This window comes from Melanotaenia boesemani, chromosome 1 (assembly GCF_017639745.1).
Source record: "Melanotaenia boesemani isolate fMelBoe1 chromosome 1, fMelBoe1.pri, whole genome shotgun sequence".
NCBI classification, from domain to species: Eukaryota; Metazoa; Chordata; class Actinopteri; order Atheriniformes; family Melanotaeniidae; genus Melanotaenia; species Melanotaenia boesemani.
Window position 1 is genome coordinate 22458821 of NC_055682.1, and position 20132 is coordinate 22478952.

The following is a 20132-nucleotide window of genomic DNA, read 5'->3' on the forward strand; positions in this document are numbered from 1 at the left end:
GTATAAAGACTGCAACACCTAAACTAAAACAGTTTAAACATGACTATGTTTGACACGTTTGGACATCAATATCAGTCACTTGTCACTTTATGTAATTCTGTTTCACTTCTGTTCTTCTGTTTCAGTGTGGTCATTTTGTTGCAATGTGATTTTTTTTCTTTTCTTTTTACTTTTAATTATTTAGATATATTTAGTTTAAGTTTAGTTTAAGCTGGATTTTGAATGTTTTGAAATTATTTTGTTTTTAAACCAGTACATTTCCTTGGATACTGGTTTTTGGTATAACTCTGATACTATTTAGGCTACTTGACTGACTGTTTTTTTTTTTTTTGTTTTTTGTTTTTTTAAACAATTTTGGTAATTATGTAATTGTATAAGTATTTGCATTCTGTTACATGCAATAGACGATGTCAATTTGAATGCATGAGTTTTAATAGTGATAGTAACTATTTTTATGTGTATGATGCGGTGGGATGTTATTATACTTTGTATTTTTAGGTAACTAGGATTTACTTTTCAGTGCAATGTATTTCAGTTTTCAGTCAGCTGTATATGTTACACAACGCATAAGATGAACCGAGTTATAACGTTACACGCAGTAGTTTATTTGAACTATTTAAACTTGTCTAAAACAGACTGTTTCTGCTAAATCATGGACGTTGTTCAAGGTTTACCTGGTGCTTCGTGTCCACCACTGAGTGTTTTTCAGACCTACTTATATTGTTAACATGATTAGATGTCATCCAGGTTCTTGAGAATAGGAGAAAAGCGACATAACTGTGTCAGTACACCTCTACAACATCACAAATTGCTCTCTAACACAAGACATAGGGGCAACATTTGTCATTTAAACGCCTCTTTCATTTGAATAGTCTTTCATCGGACGTGATTAGAGCTCGACAGCTTTGACGTAAGCCAGATTGTTAGGTGAGTCTCGCGCGGCCAGCCTTGCTTCCCTCCTCTTCCTCTCGTGCCCCTCCTGCCTGCTCGCCTTCGTGAAAAGATACGATGAAATCGCTCGAGCTCGCCATCGTCATCATCAGCGCCGCCCTGTAAAGAGAGAAAGAGAGGGAGAGGGAGAGAGAGAGACCCCCTCCCCACCTAACAACAACCCCAACCCCGCAGGCTCGAACACAACGACCCCACCCCCCAACCCCCTCTGTGAGAGGGGACGGAGCGACAGACACAGTCACGGAGAAAAGACCGTTTCGGGATCCCGGCTCTGTTTCGCCCTCAATCCGGGCCTAATGCTGTAGCAGACAGCGCGGGAGGAGAGCGCGAGTGAGAGACAACGCAGTGACAGAGTCGGCGAGGGACAGGGCGGACCGGGGAGACGACGGGATTGCTTATTCGCCTGGAAACATGGGATGTACACTGAGCGCCGAGGAGCGCGCAGCTCTGGACCGGAGCAAGGCCATCGAGAAAAACCTGAAGGAGGACGGGCTGGTCGCCGCCAAGGACGTCAAGCTGCTCCTGCTTGGTAAGAGAAGAGCCTCCGTGGCCGCAGGGTTACCTCACCTCGGCTCGGTTTGCGTATGGTGGGACTGCATGGGGCGGAGGTGCTCTCCGTGGTACTGATTTCACTGCCGGCTCTCACTCTGCCCTCCGTTCTTTACAGGCGGCGGAGAGTCCGGCAAAAGCACCATCGTCAAACAGATGAAGTAAGTACCCCACTCCCCATTTTATTTGTCTTTCTTTCTCTCATTTTTTTTTTTTTTTTTTTGGGGTGGGGGGGTGTTTTATTTTGACCCTCTTCAAATTAGTCGGAGTGAAAGGCCCGAGATTGCGCCTCCCCTGTCTGTACTAAGGCAGGTTGAGCCGCCATGTTTCGTGAGGCCGAAGCCCCGAAGGAGAACCGGTGACTCGAGCTCCTCCTGCAGACAGTCAGTGAGGCTGCGGAGGCCGCACCGGTGCGTCCCAGGGTGCTGTTCACTGCCGGGGTGCTGAAATGTAGTTAACGAGGGTTTTACTTGACAACATGGAGTGTGCGGCTGGGAATGTGTGGGTGTTGTTTCTGTATGTGTGTGTGAATTACAGTGAGGTCACTACTGCTCCATTAGTGAATACCTCTGCTTTTAATCTTAATGGCTTTAAGTGCCCGATATCGCCGGGAGTACTTTGCCTATAAAGCGGATTTACGCAGAAATATGGCTTCTAAAACCGCATCTAAACCTGCCCCTGTCTAAGCTAAATCACTCTTTGATGTTTTAAACGACTGTTGTTGTTTCCTCTAAACCTCTTAGTCAAGTTTCTAGATGTTTCAGCACGAAAAAGACAGTTTGATGTTACATATTTTGTCTTGAGAAATATCTTTCCTAGTGGTTGTGGGCAGCATTGAGTCTCTGTGCCTCCTTCCTGCACTGCACTGACTACACCCTCCCTCCATGTCTTGCTTCCTCCTTTTCCCTTCACCTCTATACCTCCCTGTGTTCCCTGGTTGCTCATAACTGTGCTGTGCCCTGAACCCAAGATGCTGGTTAAGATAGTTTACAAATACTCTCAACTGTTGTTTTAATCTTGCCAGACAGCAGATAGATGTGTTATACTACACACCTTGGTTCATAAAGTTTAGGTTTGGGATGGTACATGTTAGATTTGTTGTGATTTGTGGCCTCATCATAGAATTTAGTCTTTTTCTGTTTAGATTCATGATGGAGATGCGCCTGATGTGTAGTTTAACTTTTACCACACTGTAAAAGAGGGATGAGACAAAACCAGTTTAACAGCGATGAAGATGGTGGAAAATGTGACCTATAATGAGCTGAAGTGATACACACAGTGGGGTAGATTTGGCATGTGGATTTTATGAATTAAAGAAGGATGCTGCTGCTTCTCAGCTGCAGCTGCAGAAATGTCAGTGATGTCTATTTTTATACTTTTCCTTTTTCAGACTCGGTGATTGGCCAGATAGGGTTTCATTAATAACTCATACTGTATACAAGACTGAAACTAAAAATGATTTATCCCTTAGAGCTATCATTTTGATGATAATTGAATGTTTCTTTTCTATCTTACACAATGATTATGGGTATTTTTTGTATATCAGTGAAATAATTTTTGATTAAAATGCCACATTTGTTCAATTTGAACCAGGAAAAGTTTACACATAGTAGTAAGATACTAGCACAGCTGAACAATAATCAAAATGTAGAGGTGAATATTTCTCTTAATAATCAATGACGAAGATGTTTACTGAGTTTTAGGTTGCTGCCAGATAAATGAAGACCTTGGATTTCAGAAAAAATCAGATATTACATTTTTTTTCCCTGGATTTTATTGCAAAGAGGCAGAATAATCGCCAGCTACAGCTTCATTCTCCCACCTGAAGCTTAATGTTTTATTTCATAAAACTGTTAATTTTGATGATGGTGCTGGAGATTCAGGCCAGCTGATCTCAGCTAGAAAACATCTTTTCATAATGTGCACTGATGAGATGAATACACAAAACCACCTTGCTTTACCTATTTTTTTCATCCTATGTTAGTCGATGGTCACACATGAGGTGATAAAGAGAAGCTGCTTTGATAGTCTGTGGACTGCAGGTCGGTTTCATGAGGATGCTAGATTCAGTCAGGTTGAAGATGTGCTGGCAGACAAGTTACTGCTGATTATAGGAAGTTTAATTGAGTCCAGTCTTGTGTATTAGTGATTGATTAGTGCTCTGATTGATTCCAGTCCATTGCACATCATGCATTATAAATGGTTTTAAATATCACATTACTGCCCAATTATATATTAGACTGAAATCTTGATCAGTTTCTTTTCCATTATACACGGGTACACTTAACCTGTTCAGCTGCTTGGCAAAGCAAGTCTTAATCAATATTTCTCAAAGTATTCTGACTGCACTCACATTTTCAAACCTTTAAAAAGAGACACCTAAACACTTTTAAGTCTTTTTGTAATTTATGTTATTATCCTAAGAAATTTAAAAAAAGCAAAGAAATGGTTTTTACTTTGCTGTTTTTCTCCATACTAACTTTAAGGGGTTAAAGACGGTGGAGGTGGTAAAAACAAGGGGGAGTGGATGAGAGAGAAATCACCTCACACACACCCACGCACACACACTCACACACTCGGAAAAAGCAGAACATGTGGAGCTTTTATTGTAAGAAGACAGTTTTTTATTTATTTTTTAAATGCAGTAACATATGGACATGTGAGACTTTTTCCTGTTTAGTCCAGGCTTGTGCCTCTGTGATAATGTCTCTGTACGCATGCAGGATTATCCATGAAGATGGCTTTTCTGGGGATGATGTGAAGCAGTATAAGCCTGTGGTCTACAGCAACACCATCCAGAGCTTGGCAGCCATCCTTCGAGCCATGGATTCCCTGGGTATCGAGTTTGGAGACAAGGACCGAAAAGTTAGTCTCACCTTTACCCTGCAGCTAAAGAGTTCGCCTACACATACTGGGATTTTATTTCTTTCTATGTAGCCTTTAGATATGAGTGCAAAGCAGGAACTTTTGCTGTAACTATGAAGGAGACCAGAAGATGGATAGATAAAAACCACACTGTCAGTCTGGCTATGTTCCGGGGCTTGTGGTTGGTGTAGTGTCCCTTAAAAAAATCCTCATGATAATGATAAAACTTTTTTACCCAGGCTGATGCTAAGCTGGTCTGCGATGTGGTCAGTCGTATGGAGGACACAGAGCCGTACTCTGCCGAGCTTCTCTCTGCTATGAAGCGTGTATGGGCCGATGCTGGCACTCAGGAGTGCTTTAACCGTGCTCGAGAATACCAGCTTAATGACTCTGCTCAATAGTGAGTACAGCAAAAAAGATGACAAGAAGTCATTGTTCGAGAAAAGAACACCACATCTCTGATCCACAATGTTTTTGATCTTCTTTCTTGTTGTTGACAGCTACCTGGACAGTCTAGACCGGATCGGGGCAGCAGACTACCAGCCCACAGAGCAGGATATCCTGAGAACCCGAGTGAAGACCACCGGCATTGTCGAAACCCACTTCACCTTCAAAAACCTCCATTTCAGGTAAGCAAGTATCTGTAGGTTGTGACAGCTGGTGTCTAAGATGAGGTTAAAGAGCTCCTAGTCTGCATTGACATATTGTCTGCTTTTCCAGGCTGTTTGATGTTGGAGGTCAGAGGTCAGAGAGGAAGAAGTGGATCCACTGCTTTGAGGATGTGACAGCCATCATCTTCTGCGTTGCTCTGAGTGGATACGACCAGGTGCTCCATGAAGACGAAACAACTGTAAGTGTGCCATGATTGATTCAATGTAAATCCCTCAACTTAAATTTATTCGGTAAAAGCAAGACACAGTAATGATTAAGAACAAGGATGTTTCACACTGAAAGGAAGTATAAATCATTTACAACATCTCAGCAAATTAACAAGAAACATGAACCTGCTCCTTTTTGATACTGAGTAAAAAATAATAACAAGAAAAAATAACCTTTGAGACAAATGATTATGAAAATCAAAAATTGTAAACTGGGAAGTGTGGACAAAGCAATTTCAAGTTTATGTCACAAAATTCAATTCTGCTGCTTCAGATTCTCTCCTCATAGTAACCTCCCTGTCCTTCCTGTAGAACCGCATGCATGAATCACTGATGCTCTTTGACTCCATCTGCAACAACAAGTTCTTCATCGACACCTCCATCATCCTCTTCCTCAACAAGAAAGATCTGTTTGCCGAGAAGATAAAGAAGTCACCGTTGACGATCTGTTTTCCAGAATACACAGGTGAGTCCAGCGACCACCCTTTTATTTTTTATCTTTAAATCTTCAAGTGTTTTTCTCTCACACTCCGTTTCCTCTATTTGTCTCCAGGTGCTAATACTTACGAAGATGCTACTGCATATATTCAGGTTCAGTTCGAGAGTAAGAACCGATCTCCCAACAAGGAGATTTACTGTCACCTGACCTGTGCCACAGACACAGGAAACATCCAGGTAGTGTTTGATGCTGTCACTGACATCATTATTGCAAACAACCTTAGAGGGTGTGGCTTATACTAAAGCCTGGCCAGAAGCACAGAGGTTGTCGTGGAGTGTGTGAGATGTTAATAATGATAATTTTGATGATACTTAAAACACATAAATATGTAATTCTACACGTCCAAATGGACCCAAAGAGCTGCCGTCAGACACCACACTGGATTATTGCCATGATTTGTTCCCTTCCTCTTATTTTGATTTAAGTATAACTCCCCAGTTTTGTCTTTTAAAATGTGTTTTTGAGCTGAATGTTTCATGTTTTGTTGATGACTGTCAACAACTGGGAAGGCCAGAAGCACCAGGGGTTTATTCAGCTGAAGCCTTGTCCTGAAAAAGTCTGCAAAGCCAAAAATGTGACACGGGGAGTGAGCAAGATCACTTGTAAACACAGCACAGGCCCGTCCTTAGTGGCTAATCTTGAGGCATTAAAATCCAAACTGAATATGGCTTCTGGTGCTCTGTTTCAAGAGCTGCTGTGTGCGTGAAGGTGAAGATGATGATGATGGTATCAGGGAGGTGCTGTACTCGTGGCTGAGGGTCATGGATGGAAAGAAGGAGGCTGTTTTAAACTTTCCTTCAGACCCACACGTGACTGAGTAGCCTGCAGGTCCGTTCCACTCTGATTTCTCTTTTTCCATTCAAACATAATGAAAGAGAGGATTCTTCTGTTCAGAGTGGTTTCACATAGCGATTGGTCTCCTGTAGCGTCAGGAAAAAAACCCTTTCAGCCAATGATATCTTTAAAAGAGCGAATGGAAAAATAAAAGTCATATTGGTGCCAACCATCTGAGATTGACAGATAGGGGAATAGAATCAGATATCATAGCTAATACTATCAACTATATTATTTAAGAGACAGATTTAAGATTTTATTACCATTGAATGATTTATTTATTTAAGCCTCATGCCCTACATGCCTCCTCTTACCTCCCAAAGTCCCGTGCCACTTATTTATTTCCTGTCATGAAAAAATGAAAATGGGGTGCACCGATACCTGTTCAGAAGGTGGAAAGCAGCCCTCCAATGACATCTTGTTCTCTGTGTGGTGCTTGACTCTTCGATGTGAATCTGTGTAAAAAGAGAAGACTGCACGAGGAGAACAATATCATTTGAGGCAGCCTCTGTCTGGGGAGATCTTTTTCTTTTTTTTTTTAAATACCCTCTCCTCCCCTGATCACCAACAGGGAACCATAACCCCCACCATCTGTCACGTTTCTCTTTTCATAGAGAAAAAGTACAGCTCTCCATTTACAACTGTGCACCCAGAAATTTCATCTTCCCATCCCTATATTCTCTTTACCCATCACATATCAGTCCTCATATCCTATTTCCATTTTCACCTTAAACGCACCGTACTGTATATATATATATTATGATTATACCAGATTTTTTTTTTTTACTGTGAATGTTTTTGTGCTGCACCCCATCCTATTAAGTAGTTTATTGGTTGCTCTCATGTGGAATGTTTGTGCTGAGCCAATCGAATGTTGTGTTTACATTAAAGCCACACTTTTCCTAACTATTCCTGCGTCGTTGGTCTGAGTCTGATTATGCTGCCAGGTAACAGGGTTGATGACAAGCTGTACTATCACAGCGCTGTTCCCTCCACATTCTGATCTGCTTTAATCTGGGCAGAGAATTAAGGCTAGACCAGGAAATTAGGCTGAACATTATGTGTGGACAATTTTTAATGCTTCATTGCTTTGTGAACAAAGCTTTGTTTTAGAGTTAGAAATACAGTCATAAGAGAGTAAAAAGGTACCAAATCTCACGATTATCACTTGTGAGGTTTTATATATCAAAAAGAAAAGATCAGTTGGGTCTTACCAGGTCTTGAAACTAGGTAAATACAAACTCAGTAGTATTAAACTAAGTTAAGATGCAGATCTTAATAATAATTTTAAAGAAGCAACTGTTGCCACTTTTCAATCTGGGAGGAATTATAAGGTAAACTCCAAGCAATTCCCTAATCAATAACCTCAGGTCCATGGTTTTACATTCAACACATTTAAGTTTTTCCAGGAGTGGATGGCCTAGCAAGTTCATCCCAATTTCAGACCATGTTCACTAAAGTGAGAAAAAAAAATCCCAAGAGCTACATCCAGACTCTACAGGCTGCAGTTAGTACATTAAATGTTAAAGTTCATGACGGCACAATGAGAAAAATGACAGAACATGGCTTTTATGGAAGTGTTGGCAGGAGAAAGCCTCATCTCTGGTGCAATGTCTTAACAGAGATAAGACCAAAGTGGAGATGTTTAGTCATAATTCACAGCAACATGTTTGGTGAAACCCAAACAACATATCGGCTCAAACACCTCAGAATAACAGTCAAAGCTCAGTGTTGGAGAGCTGAAGACTTTTTCAGCCAAAGGACCTGGGTGTCTTTCAGTAATTGAGTTGACCATGAACTCCTCCTCTATCAGTGACACAAAGTGCACCATCACCAGATTGGCTGGAAAAGAATTCATTCCTACACATTATGCATTTATTTTTTCAGAAAAATAGTAACACTGCGTGATATTTCAAGCATTGCTGTTCCTCTCAGGTTGTATTTACTTTGATTTAAGACCCGAGGACCAGATGAGTTTTTATGTCCTGATATGTAAAACCTTAAAACTAATACATGGTGTACTTCATTCTCTCATGGCTGTATGTATAAAAGATTGGGAACGGAGCAGTACTAAAATGTAAAATGTGGCAGATAGCAGGGATCAGAGGCAAAGCAGCTCTAAATTTATTAGGTTAAAAGTGTTCCATTATCACAGACAAGGAGCTATTCATATATTGAATGACTAGGCTGGATCAGCTGTCTGACCTGCTTCTGTCAGTTTAATGGGTATGATGTTCATTACTGCTCTGTTTCACTGACTTCCCCAGAGCTCCACTCCTCACTCCAGGGTGCCCTCGTTTCTTAGAGCCAGTAACAGGTTAAAAGGTTGGAATTCCCACTGTGATACAGTCACACATTTACAATTTTAATTACACATTTTACAGGTAATTAATATAATAGATCACCATCGCTGCCATGTATACCCACACCCTGTGTCTCTAAACAATGAACTATAACAGATTGTTTTTCAGTTTTCAGCCAATCAGTGTTTTTGTTGCAGACAAAAAAATAAAAGACCCTCTTTTGTCTGTGATGTGTCCACATCCATGGATGATGCAAGAATAAAGTTCTTCAGATAATAGCAGGTGGGTAATTCATAGGAATCGCTGCCAACCGCTGATTCCTCGGTTACAGTCGCAGCCTCTTGATATCCTCGCTTCTGAAGTCAATCCGCAATGCCAGAACCTGACGCACTTCTGCAGGGGTCAGCCGCCATGTAAGTGGGCCTGAGTTGGGGCCCCAATAATCCAAGATCTCAGTGACCTGCAAAGCAAATGGGTACACGTGAGTTTATGTAATGTAAAATGAGAAACTCATAATTAAGTGAAATTTGGTCACGGAGTAGATTTAAAATATTTGTAAGAAAATGTACAGTAAAAATGTGATTATACCAGGTAAATCATTTATATGGATGACATACTGGTCTATTATCATCGTCACTGATTGGTTTAAGTACAATTGTATTTGTAGATTAATTTATGTTTTTTACTTTTTAGTCCTGGGCCTGATATCGAACAGTGGCCTTTCTGTATGGTGTTTGCATGTTCTCCCCGTGTATGCGTAGGTTCTCTGTGTGTACTATGGCTTCCTCCCACCGTCCAAAGACATGCATGTTAGGTTATTTGATCACTCTAAATTCTCCCTAGGAGTGAGGGGGAGTGGTTGTTTGTCTCTCTGTGTTAGCCCTGTGATGGATTGACGACCTGTCCAGGCTGTACCCTGTCTCTCGCCTGCTAATTGCTGGGATAGGCTCCACCTTCCCTGCGCCTCTGAAATTAACTAAGCCGTATAAAAAAATGAATGAATGAATAAATAACTGTAAATACAACTTTGTTACCCTGTGAAATAAATCTGAGAAAATCAGGTTTGTACATGTGTAGTAGAATTTGTATTTTTTTTCTTTAAAAAGCCAAGTTACACAAAGAAAACCAAGTGATTTTATGCATGTTCGTTTACAGATGCAAAGAAAACTGCAAGTAAAACTGATTACAAAAAGTTTCCACACATTGTGTGACTCTGAAGTTGCATGTGTGACTGAGCCCGTTTGTACTCTTCAGATTGACTGGATGTTGAAGACTCTATTACATATCAAACGATCCAATTAGATTCAGGTTTGTTGCAGGTCCTGAATGTGAAGTAGATTTCTGTGGGCTCAAATGAGCCTCTTTATATGTGTCTCATTTGAGCCCACAGGGATAAAAAAAAATGAAGTAGCATAAAATAGCAACACCCTAGAGAATGCATCTTATAAATTTACTCAACTACAAGCAACATGTTAATTGTATTTTGGTAAAATCCACCACTGCTGCAAATGGTAAACTGACAATGGGTGTGTCATCTGATTGTGCAGGAATAAAAGAATCCAAATTACCCGTTCCAGGTTGAGGATGGTGGCCATTTGTGTGAGGCGAGCAAACTTGTCTCTGATGGTCCAGGTAGTCACTGTGGTGAGATACGCCACAAGGGATCGGAGCTCTTTATCAAACTGCAACCCTCCAAGCTGCAACAAAAGGATTAAAATGGGAAAAGTAATTTAACTGTGGATGCATGATATTTCAGGAAGATGCAACCAGGCCATTTCCAACAGGCCTCTCTGGAGTCATTAATAAATCACTGCTTAAGGATTTTTCTCATGTAAGTACAGGAAATGCGCTGCCACCTTGTGGCAGCTCAACCCCTCACCCTGCTGAATGAGCATTTAAGAACCGTCTTCTCCAGTTCAATAGATATTAAGCTGGTCATCAGGCTGGTCAGAGTGTCGTAGATGACAGGTGAGAGGGCCGCCTGGTGAGGCATAAAGTGACAATTAAGAAACAAAACAAAATAAAAATATTCAGAAATTAGCTTGAGAGGTGGAGATACCTTAAATTCTGCCATGAGCTGCTCCAAGTTCACTATGAGCTGCTGCACCCAGGGGTCGTTTGCTTCGTAATCGTTAAACTCCTCCTGTGAGGACCGCCAACAGTTACAGCAACACATATTATGAGCTTTGATTTGTTTAAGTAAAGAACGGCAAGGATATTACCTCCTCAATGTTATGTGAGATGGACAGGAAGCTGCTGATCCAGGGTTTGACTTGAGGCTTTATGGCTGTTGTGTTTAACTCCGTCAGACCCTCCTAAGAAATAAAATCAAAGTTTCAAGCTGTTTCTATTTAAAAGGTGCAATTAAACAATGGAAGACATATTTACAAAGAAAATGCGTTATTTCAGTTCTAGAAAAGCTTCCTAAAAAACATAAATTTATTGACAAGTCTGACTAAAATTAAAAGTTTTCTTTTATTATTCTGTGACCTATCGTATAGATAAACTCCCTCCTCTGTCATACAGACAGTGGGTCCTGTTGTATTCATACCGTGGGTATCTAAATCTATTTACACAAAGTAAGGAGTTTTGTCTTACCAATAGGAACAGAAGCCTAAGTCTCCATAACATAAATCATTAAGAATTTATCATTAACATTTTAGATTAACATTACAGAAGTAGCAGCCCCCGGTATGTAGAGAAGGTCCTTAATAAATCTATTTTACTCAGTGTTATGTCATTTAAATTCATAGAAACATGGGTGTATTTGTATGTGAGTGTGTGTGCTTAACCTGTAAAAGATCCTTGAACTTTGCCGACGTGCTGACAAGGTCGGACAAACAGCTTTCAATCTTGGCTTGTTCACCAGAGCCGACCCCCTGACTAAACAACTTGGAGCAGTCATTCTTTAAAAAGAAGTTTAGGTTTTCAGCAAAACTGGAAACTATACAGCAAATAACATGAACAGGAGTAAAGCAGAGCCTTAGAAATGATGTGTAACTTACCTCCAAGTTCCTCTTTAAAGTTGTGATATTGTCACTACAAACCTCCACATTATTCAGAGTCACCTGAGGGGGTGGGGGGTGATTACAGGATCATTAAAGCCAGGTTCAGGATAACTCAAATTGAAAACAAGAGATTTTTCCATCTCAAATTTCAGTTAGTAGCCGTGAACTTGTAATAGTTTCTTCAGCCTTTTTTTTTTACTGGATAGATGTCATTTTAAAATTAAAACACGTTAAAAGAAAGTTTAGCAAAACCAAGCATGTTTTATCTCTGTCTCAGTCTTGGCAACCATTTCTGAGTTACAGCTTTAAAGCAGTGTTTCCCAATCCAGGTCCTCAGGATTCACTGCCTCACATGTTTTAGTTCATTCATCTGAATCAGGTGTGTTGGAGTAGGAACACGTCTAAAACATGCAGGGCAGTGGACTCTGAGGACCTGGATTGAGAAACACTGCTCTAAAGCATAGCAGGATTGTGTGTGATCTTGTTTTTCTATTCATCTTACCAGGAATGCAGCCTTGGCATTTTCAGTGCTCTCGATGCCCAGTGTGTTGAACTTGCCCTGCTGTAAGCTGCTTTGCATCAGACTGACTGCACTGCTGACACCGCGCTGGATGTCCTGCAGCGTCGTAGCTGGGAAGCCCTGCCGCAACTTATTATACAACACCTCCCTGACAGGTGAAAAAACACCGAGCAGAAAGGAGCACATATATGAGAAAATATATATTTTTAAATGTATAAAATATTTAGAGAGGATGTGTAAGGTTAGCACCTGAAGTCAGACTCCAGCACAGAGTTAGCGTGGTTGATCATGGCACAGAGGCAGTCGATGCTGGAACTTGATAAAGCTCTACTGATGCACTTTTTTACAATGTAGAAACAGTCGTCCACCATGCTGCTGGTCAGCTGACCCTTTTCATAGGTATCCATGGCAACAGCCTTAGGTAAAGAGGGTGATAAATTAGTAAGTTGTATCTAACAAGAGCATCACAATTTCATCTAAAACACTTGTGCTTACAGATGGATACTGAATTATTTCCATGTGTAATTTATACATATGCCATTATGTTTTTACAAATGTTGTAAGATTGCTTCATCACTAAGCAGAAAAAATTCAGTAGTCATTTCTTCCCAGTAAAAATGCGGTGCCTACATTACCCATATTGCAACTTGATTACCTAAAGTTTAGTTTGTGGTTGTTTATGTAGCTACATTTGCTTTTTCGTTTATATACTCAGACATCAGGCCTAATCATTGTTAAATGAAGGATTTATGTGATGCAAAATGTATTTGTTTAAAAAACAAAATAGTAACCCAGTGTAACCTGTAGATAAAAAAAACCCTAATGAAATGGGTTGCATACAATTTGAATATTAACTAAAAAACAACAATACCACAAAAAAATGACCGAAACTGCTTCACTGCTGAATCCTCAGTCAAGCAAGAATGGGAAAACATTTCATGTTCAAATTACACCATCTGTCACCTCAGTTGTCACACAGTGTTGTTACAAGAAGAGCTAATGCAACACAGAGGCAAACATTTTCCTATCCAGACATTTTTAAAAATGTGCTGCAACAACTTAAAAAAGTGTACATATTTTAAATGCATTAAAAATTCTCAGTATCAACATTTATTATTTTGTCTCTGAACAATTTTCTCTTAAAGTTCAAATGATTTATAAAAATCACTCCATTCTGTTTAACATTTTCCACCAGGGTCGTAGACCACCCAACTTAACAGGCTTTGCTGAGTAAAACCAGTTGAGTTCCCCTCTAATTTTATAATGACAAACCCTGCTGACCTATAAAATAATATGAAAATCCAACCTTGTTGACAGACTCCCGCATATAGTATTCCTCCATTGGAATGTAGTAGCCAATCAGCTCCTGCATTGCTCTGCTGAGCGCACAGTGTTTCAGGAGCTTCTCCACATTCTGCTGATGCTCTGTATTCAAAAATATCATGGAAAAAAAACATGAATATATATGTAGTTTCAGTTCCACATCATAAGACAGTGGTCTTTGACTCTGAAGTCACACTTTAATATACAACTACCCTGTGTGATGCTTTGAGCATCTCCAACTTCAAAGTCGGCCATTATTCGCCGACGCAGGAAGCGCAGGTAGAGCTCTGCCCTCGCGTTCATCAGAGTTACTTCTGCCAGTACGGGGTCGAGCTCCCTGTTTGGAAAAGAAATGAGAAATAAACACAAGCACTTCAGGAACAAACATGAAGAGGAATGAAGCATGCTGCTTTGACTGACAAGCACACACACCTTGGCTCGATCCTGTCACCTGGCATGCTCTTCATCATGCTGCTCTGAACAATCTGAAACTAGAGGACAGACTCGCCTGAAACTAGATGACAGACTCGCGGTCTCAGTGGGAGTAAATATGTAGTGTCAACAACTCTATGATGCAGATCAGATGTCACACACACCTTATTATAAAATCCTCTTTGCTGAATGAACTTGTCGACTATTTTCTGGGCCTGACGGTCACATTCCTGTTGCAGGTGAGTGATGAGTGTGTATAGATGGCCTGGACCATAATATGTCTCTACTATAGGTTGATGAGTCTCAATAACGCGAGCGATACCTGTAAACACAAACCACTGAATTAGAAGAGTCTGGAGACATGTGAAGGAAAGTGTAGATACACAGATGGTTTTTTCACCTTCCAGCAGCAGTGTCAGCGTATCTGCGAATATCAGGAGAGCTCTCTTCTCACCCAGATCACTCCCTGTTGCTAACAGCAGGTTCTCCTCGGCTTTGGAGGCAAGCTGTGTGAGCAAATGTGAAATACAGATGAAACCCAATTAGAATATCGCGCAAAACTTATTTCAGTAATTCAACTTAAAAAGGTAAACTAATACATTATATAGACTCATTATAAGCAAAGTGAGATAACTCAAGCATTTATTTCTTAGACATTTATGATTATGGTTTATAGATTATAAAAACCCAAAAATGATTATCTCATAAAATTTGAAGAGTGTGTAAAGGTTCAATGTTGTAGCCTCTAGGTACCACACTCTAATAAGCTAATTAATCAAAACATGTGCAAAGGACTCCTGAGTATTTAAATGGATTTTAATAGAATAATATTATATAATATTTTAGTAGAATTCACCATCATGGGGAAAGCTGCTCACCTGACAGTTGTGCAGAAAACCATCATTGACATCCTCCACAAGGAGGGAAAGCTTCAAAAGGTAATTGCAAAAGAAGCTGGATGCTCTCAAAGTGCTGCATCAAAGCACATCAATAAAAAGACAGATCCTGGACATGACCTTCAAATGTGGTATTCCTCTTATCAAGCTGCTCCTGAACAAAACGCGTCAGAAGCGTCTTACCTAGGCTAAAGAGAAAATGGACTGGTCTGTTGAGCAGTGGTCCAAAGTGCTCTTTAATGATGAGAGCAAATTTTGCATCTCATTTGGAAATCAAGGTCCCAGAGTCTGGAGGAAGAATGGAGAAGCAATCCAACAATCCAAGACACTTATGTGCAGCATGAACTTTCTACGGTGTTTTGATTTGGCCATGTCATGTTTGGGCCATGTCATCTGCCGGTGTTGGTCCACTGGGCTTTATTAAGTCCAGAGTCAACACAGCATCTACCAGATTTTAGAACACTTCATGCTTCCTTTAGCAGAAAAGCTTTTTGGAGATGCTGACTTTATTTTCCAGCAGGACTTGGCACCTACACACACTGCCAAAAGAACCAAAACCTGGTTCAATGACCAAGGGATTACTGTGCTTGATTGGCCAGCAAACTCTCCTGAGCTGAACCCCATAGAAAATCTATGAGGCATTGCCAAGAGAAAGATGTGACACATGAGAGCGAGCAATGCAGAAGAGTTGAAAGTCGTTTTTGAAGCATCCTGGTCGTCCATTACACCCCAGCAGTGCCACAGGCTGATAACATCCATGCCACGCTGCACTGAGGCAGTAATTCATGCAAAAGGGGCTCAAACCAAGTACTTATGTATGACTATATTCTTCAGGTGGTCAACATTTCTGTATTTAAAATCTTTTTTTTTTATTCTAATTTTCTGAGATTATAATTTTGGGGTTTTCATGAGCTGTAAACCATAATCATTAAATTATAATGAATAAATGCTTGAAATATCTCACTTTGCATGTAATGAGTCTTTACGTTAGTTTACCTTTTAAAGTTGAATTACTGAGGTAAATGAAGTTTTGTGAGATATAATTTTTTGAGTTTTAGCTGTATACAAAGAAGGATTCTTTATATGGTCAAGTCAAAACAACGTTCTCTAAAATGTTTGTTTAAAAGGTCAAAACTGAATTTCTTTGCAATGAAATTTATCTGCAACAATATGAGAAACATGAGAAGTAAATAAATGCTTTGGAAAATGAGTATCTCAGCAAAGGTTGCACAAGTCTGTGCAATTTAATTATGAAAGTTTTAAAGTTGAACCTCAATGTAATCAACACAAACACACAGAACCAACCAATAATAAAAGAGCTTTTCTTAAAAGTGCACTGTTATGTTTAACTAAACTAATTCTTGTTAATACCACTTTATGAAACAGTTGAGCATCCCTTTATGTTTTTGAACCCACATGGAATTATGGGACAGAATCATCTTTTTTCCCTTTCCTTTCATAAAGAAGGGTCCACTGTGTTCTATGCTGAAGGAGATAATAAAGGAAGCAGTTAAGGTCCTACCTTTCATATTTAAAGAATTCAACATATTCTTAATTTTGCTCTCACTCTGGTACCTTTGATTCATTTCACTCAGTTAGGAAACTGCTTAAGCAAAAGAAAAGACAGCAGCTCTCTTGCTACCAACCTGACTGCAGAGATATTGACCAAAACGGGCGAGGCCCTGCTGGTGGAGGCCCAGCAGAGGGAATATCTTGAAAAACCTTTCCACTTGTGCGAGGTTGACCGCTGCTACAGCTTCATCGAGCTTCTCTGCAACAATGACCTTCAGTTTCTGCTCTGCCTCCTGGAGTAAGACCAGACTGGCGTCCACAGCACTGCCTGTGCAGACATGATATAATGGTAGTGACACCAAAACACATGAAAGCTTTGATAATAATCTGGAGTTGGAGCACAGCAATCAGTCATAAGACTAAAAACACTGATAGGCAAATGGCTGATAATCTTATTTCAAGACATTTGCTCAGATAAGTCCTAGGGGTCAAGGAGTCACAACCAACAATGAAACGGATATTTCCCTATTTTCTCTTTATTGTAGTTTCTGTGCAAAGAATTGCAGGAAGTCTTTGAACAGAAACAGCTGAAACTACAGGATGTCTTCATTACCATACAAGCCTATACCATGAAAGAAAACAAAAGGCTTCATACTCTCTTCTCCCTGCCTGCTCAGCTCAATTACAGACTGGTCCAGAGACAAGTATCGATGGATGTGTGCAGCAGCCTGTTCGTAATCCTCATTCCGCAGAGCTGTTTGTACGCCATCTGTACAGAACTTCAGGTCCAGAATGTCATCAGCACGTTGAATGACGTTATAGAGTCGTGTCTGCAATATAAAAAAAATATTATCCATCCATCCATCCATCCATACACATAATCCTGCTTACAGATCACAGTACCAGAGGTAAATCAAAACCTATATCAAACAGTCTCAGCAGCAAAAGAGAACTGCAAGCTCTGAAGGGATTATGTGGGTTCCAGTGTTTTACCCTTGACATGTATTGGATAATACAGCTATCAACGTGCATTCAGCCAGCACTCATGCACCGTAAAAAAATGGTGTATTTACCTTTGCCAGGTCTAGCTGCCTGACTTTCCGACTGACATTTTCAGCTAGGCTGCAGGTAAAAGTGATCATGCCGGACAGCTGACTGGCATCTCCTCCAATCAGCTGAAGACTGGGTCTGCAGAACAAAGACAAAATGCTTTTCACAGGAAATCATGTATTTATGCTCAAATATCTCTGACCACAAGCTGCTTTTAAAACCACAGAAATCTGTATAATCTGTACCCCATTCTCTGCAGTGCCAACATCTTTGTGTGAATGGTCCCTTCCTGCCCCACCAGCCTGTCCAACTCAGCTTCCACTTCTTTCTGCAATAGATACAATAAAACACACTTTCAGTGACAACGTTGTACTTGGTTTGATTTCAGCATTAAAAGAACAGTAGACTTAGAACAAGATGTTTGCAATCTACAACATTAATGCATTTTAACATGTCAGTTTTTTCTTTATCCAGTCTCCATCAGTTTACAAGAATATTAATAATTTAGTGGAATTACAGACAGTAGGTGATAATCTGTGTATACACAATAGATGTATGAAAAGAAAAGGAGGACGTGGGAAACAGTTAAGATTATGTGGAGTGTGACTCAGTTGACACAATAGGAAATAAGATAAACTGAACAATGACAGTGTATGTGTTATTCGTTGTGGAGACCTCTGGATTTCTGAAACACAATCTATTCCATAAGCTGGTTATTATGCTTATTGACACAATTCGATTACTCTTCAATTGCACTTAAATGCCCATAAACTTCTTTCTTTGCTGGTATAATTTGTCTTTAAGCACTTGCAGATGTGTGACACAGAATCTAATGGATTTTTTTTTAAAAAAAGTTTAGAGCTGATTAATTAAAACGAGAGAAATAAGGACTTATTTGGACGATTAGCTTCTCTGTAACAGACATGGATGAATTTGCGAGGTCATCTTTTTTCTAAATGGGAGCAGTCCACAAGTCAACGTGAGCTAAATTCAGCATGACTGTATTTGTATCCACCTTTAAAGAGCCTTGCACCCTGGTTAATGGACTCTACTATACCACCTTGTCAAAAACAGTCAGCAACTAAAATATCCACCTAGTTTGCAAGGCAAAGTCAGTGACTGTACTATTTTAAATTAATAAATTGATTAAATTGAATGTTACTCTGAGCAACATTTTAAAGCAGCAGCATCGCGGAAGTTGACACAGATGACGTACCAAACAAACAAACCACTGTCTGTGGCCATATATACGAACCTCTTCTTCACAGAGCTGCTGGTAGACTTTCTCCAGATCCTCCAGCTCCGTTAACGCGGAGATTGACTCTATAGTCACGGAGGAAAAGAAACCGGAGTCACATCTTTTTGCTGGTAAGGCTCCGCTGTCAGCCATCTTCCGCCACACGAAAGCAACTCAGAAGCCAACGTAATCTTTGTGCTAACCCTCCCTGGGTTTATTCTGGCAGGCAGTACATCAGAGAATAAAATGACTGACTGTAAAGTCAGACTAATCTTTAAATTATAAGCATGTCTGTAACATTTGACGTAAAACAGAAACGCGCACTATCGTCATTGGTGTCAGGTCTCGCTCTTATTAGTGGCAGAACAAGACGAGCCACCTTACAAGTCGTGCTCCGCGAAACTTAACCCAATGTTTGCGCATGCGCTTTTGCTGTGGCGTATGAATGGACCGACGTTCAGATTAATGATTTTTTTTAAAAGAAAATCTAATGAAATTATTATACATTTTCATACGAGTATCTTTTTTTTTTTTTTTTTTAATTGGCCATTTAAAATATCCCTCATGAATGTGTTCTATTACGCTTTGCAGTGCTGATAAGCCTAAAAAACTACATTAAAATATACAATGAGACAACTATGGTTATATTATATTCAGATAAACTGTCACACAAATAACTTCCACTGGAACTGTATATAAAGGGAACTTTTTAATGGTTACGAATACAAGGAATGGTACAGAACGTAAAACTGGTCTTGGTATTCCAACTAAGAAATTGGGCATCTTTTAGTCAAACAACAGCTCTGCCCACCCACATCATTTACAAACAAAAGGCAGTCACATTCGTCTGGATTTATTTGCCCTCCCAGGACTTTAGAAATGAACTGGATATTATAATCTATTTCCTACTTATTGGACCATAAATTACATCTATTTGTCTACCCATCTATTGGTGAATATAAAACTGCCTACAATACTTCCAAAAACAATTTCCAAATTACACGGGGTTAATAACTGGGTTAGAATGTGTCAAAGGAAAAGCTGTCTTCTCAAAATTACTCACTTCCTGAGAATAATACTGAAAAAATAAAGCATGAAATGCATCTTAAGTTATTGGAGAGCTTCATGAAAAAAATCCAATTACTTTCAAATGCTCTCTTCTGCATCACACCTTGCTCATCTTCAATGCCCCTATGGAAAAGATGACAAGAAAAGCATTTTGGCAAAAATATAACTGCCCCTTATCAATGTGTAAAGGTTTAGAGTTCTGAATAA

At 39.9% G+C, this 20132-nt stretch overlaps 2 protein-coding genes across 2 annotated transcripts; one reads left to right on the forward strand and one right to left on the reverse strand.

Moving 5' to 3' along the window:
• Positions 1-974: 974 nt before the first annotated feature.
• Positions 975-7485, forward strand: gnao1b (guanine nucleotide binding protein (G protein), alpha activating activity polypeptide O, b). Its single transcript, XM_041994384.1, has 8 exons — positions 975-1480; positions 1619-1661; positions 4224-4365; positions 4605-4765; positions 4866-4994; positions 5086-5215; positions 5556-5709; positions 5797-7485. Exons 1-8 carry the CDS (start codon positions 1363-1365, stop codon positions 5982-5984), a joined length of 1065 nt encoding a protein of 354 aa, XP_041850318.1. The 5' UTR covers positions 975-1362; the 3' UTR covers positions 5985-7485.
• A 1192-nt stretch (positions 7486-8677) lies between these two features.
• On the reverse strand, positions 8678-19229 carry cog4 (component of oligomeric golgi complex 4). The gene is made up of 19 exons (XM_041994318.1): positions 18876-19229; positions 17866-17948; positions 17644-17758; positions 17226-17400; positions 16705-16898; positions 14563-14668; positions 14327-14484; positions 14163-14221; positions 13943-14067; positions 13714-13832; positions 12657-12823; positions 12390-12555; positions 11885-11947; positions 11672-11785; positions 11102-11194; positions 10939-11022; positions 10759-10860; positions 10448-10576; positions 8678-9339 (listed from the first exon to the last, which is right to left on the reverse strand). The coding sequence occupies exons 1-19, from the start codon at positions 19008-19010 to the stop codon at positions 9205-9207; spliced, it is 2322 nt and encodes a 773-aa protein (XP_041850252.1). The 5' UTR covers positions 19011-19229; the 3' UTR covers positions 8678-9204.
• Positions 19230-20132: the final 903 nt, after the last annotated feature.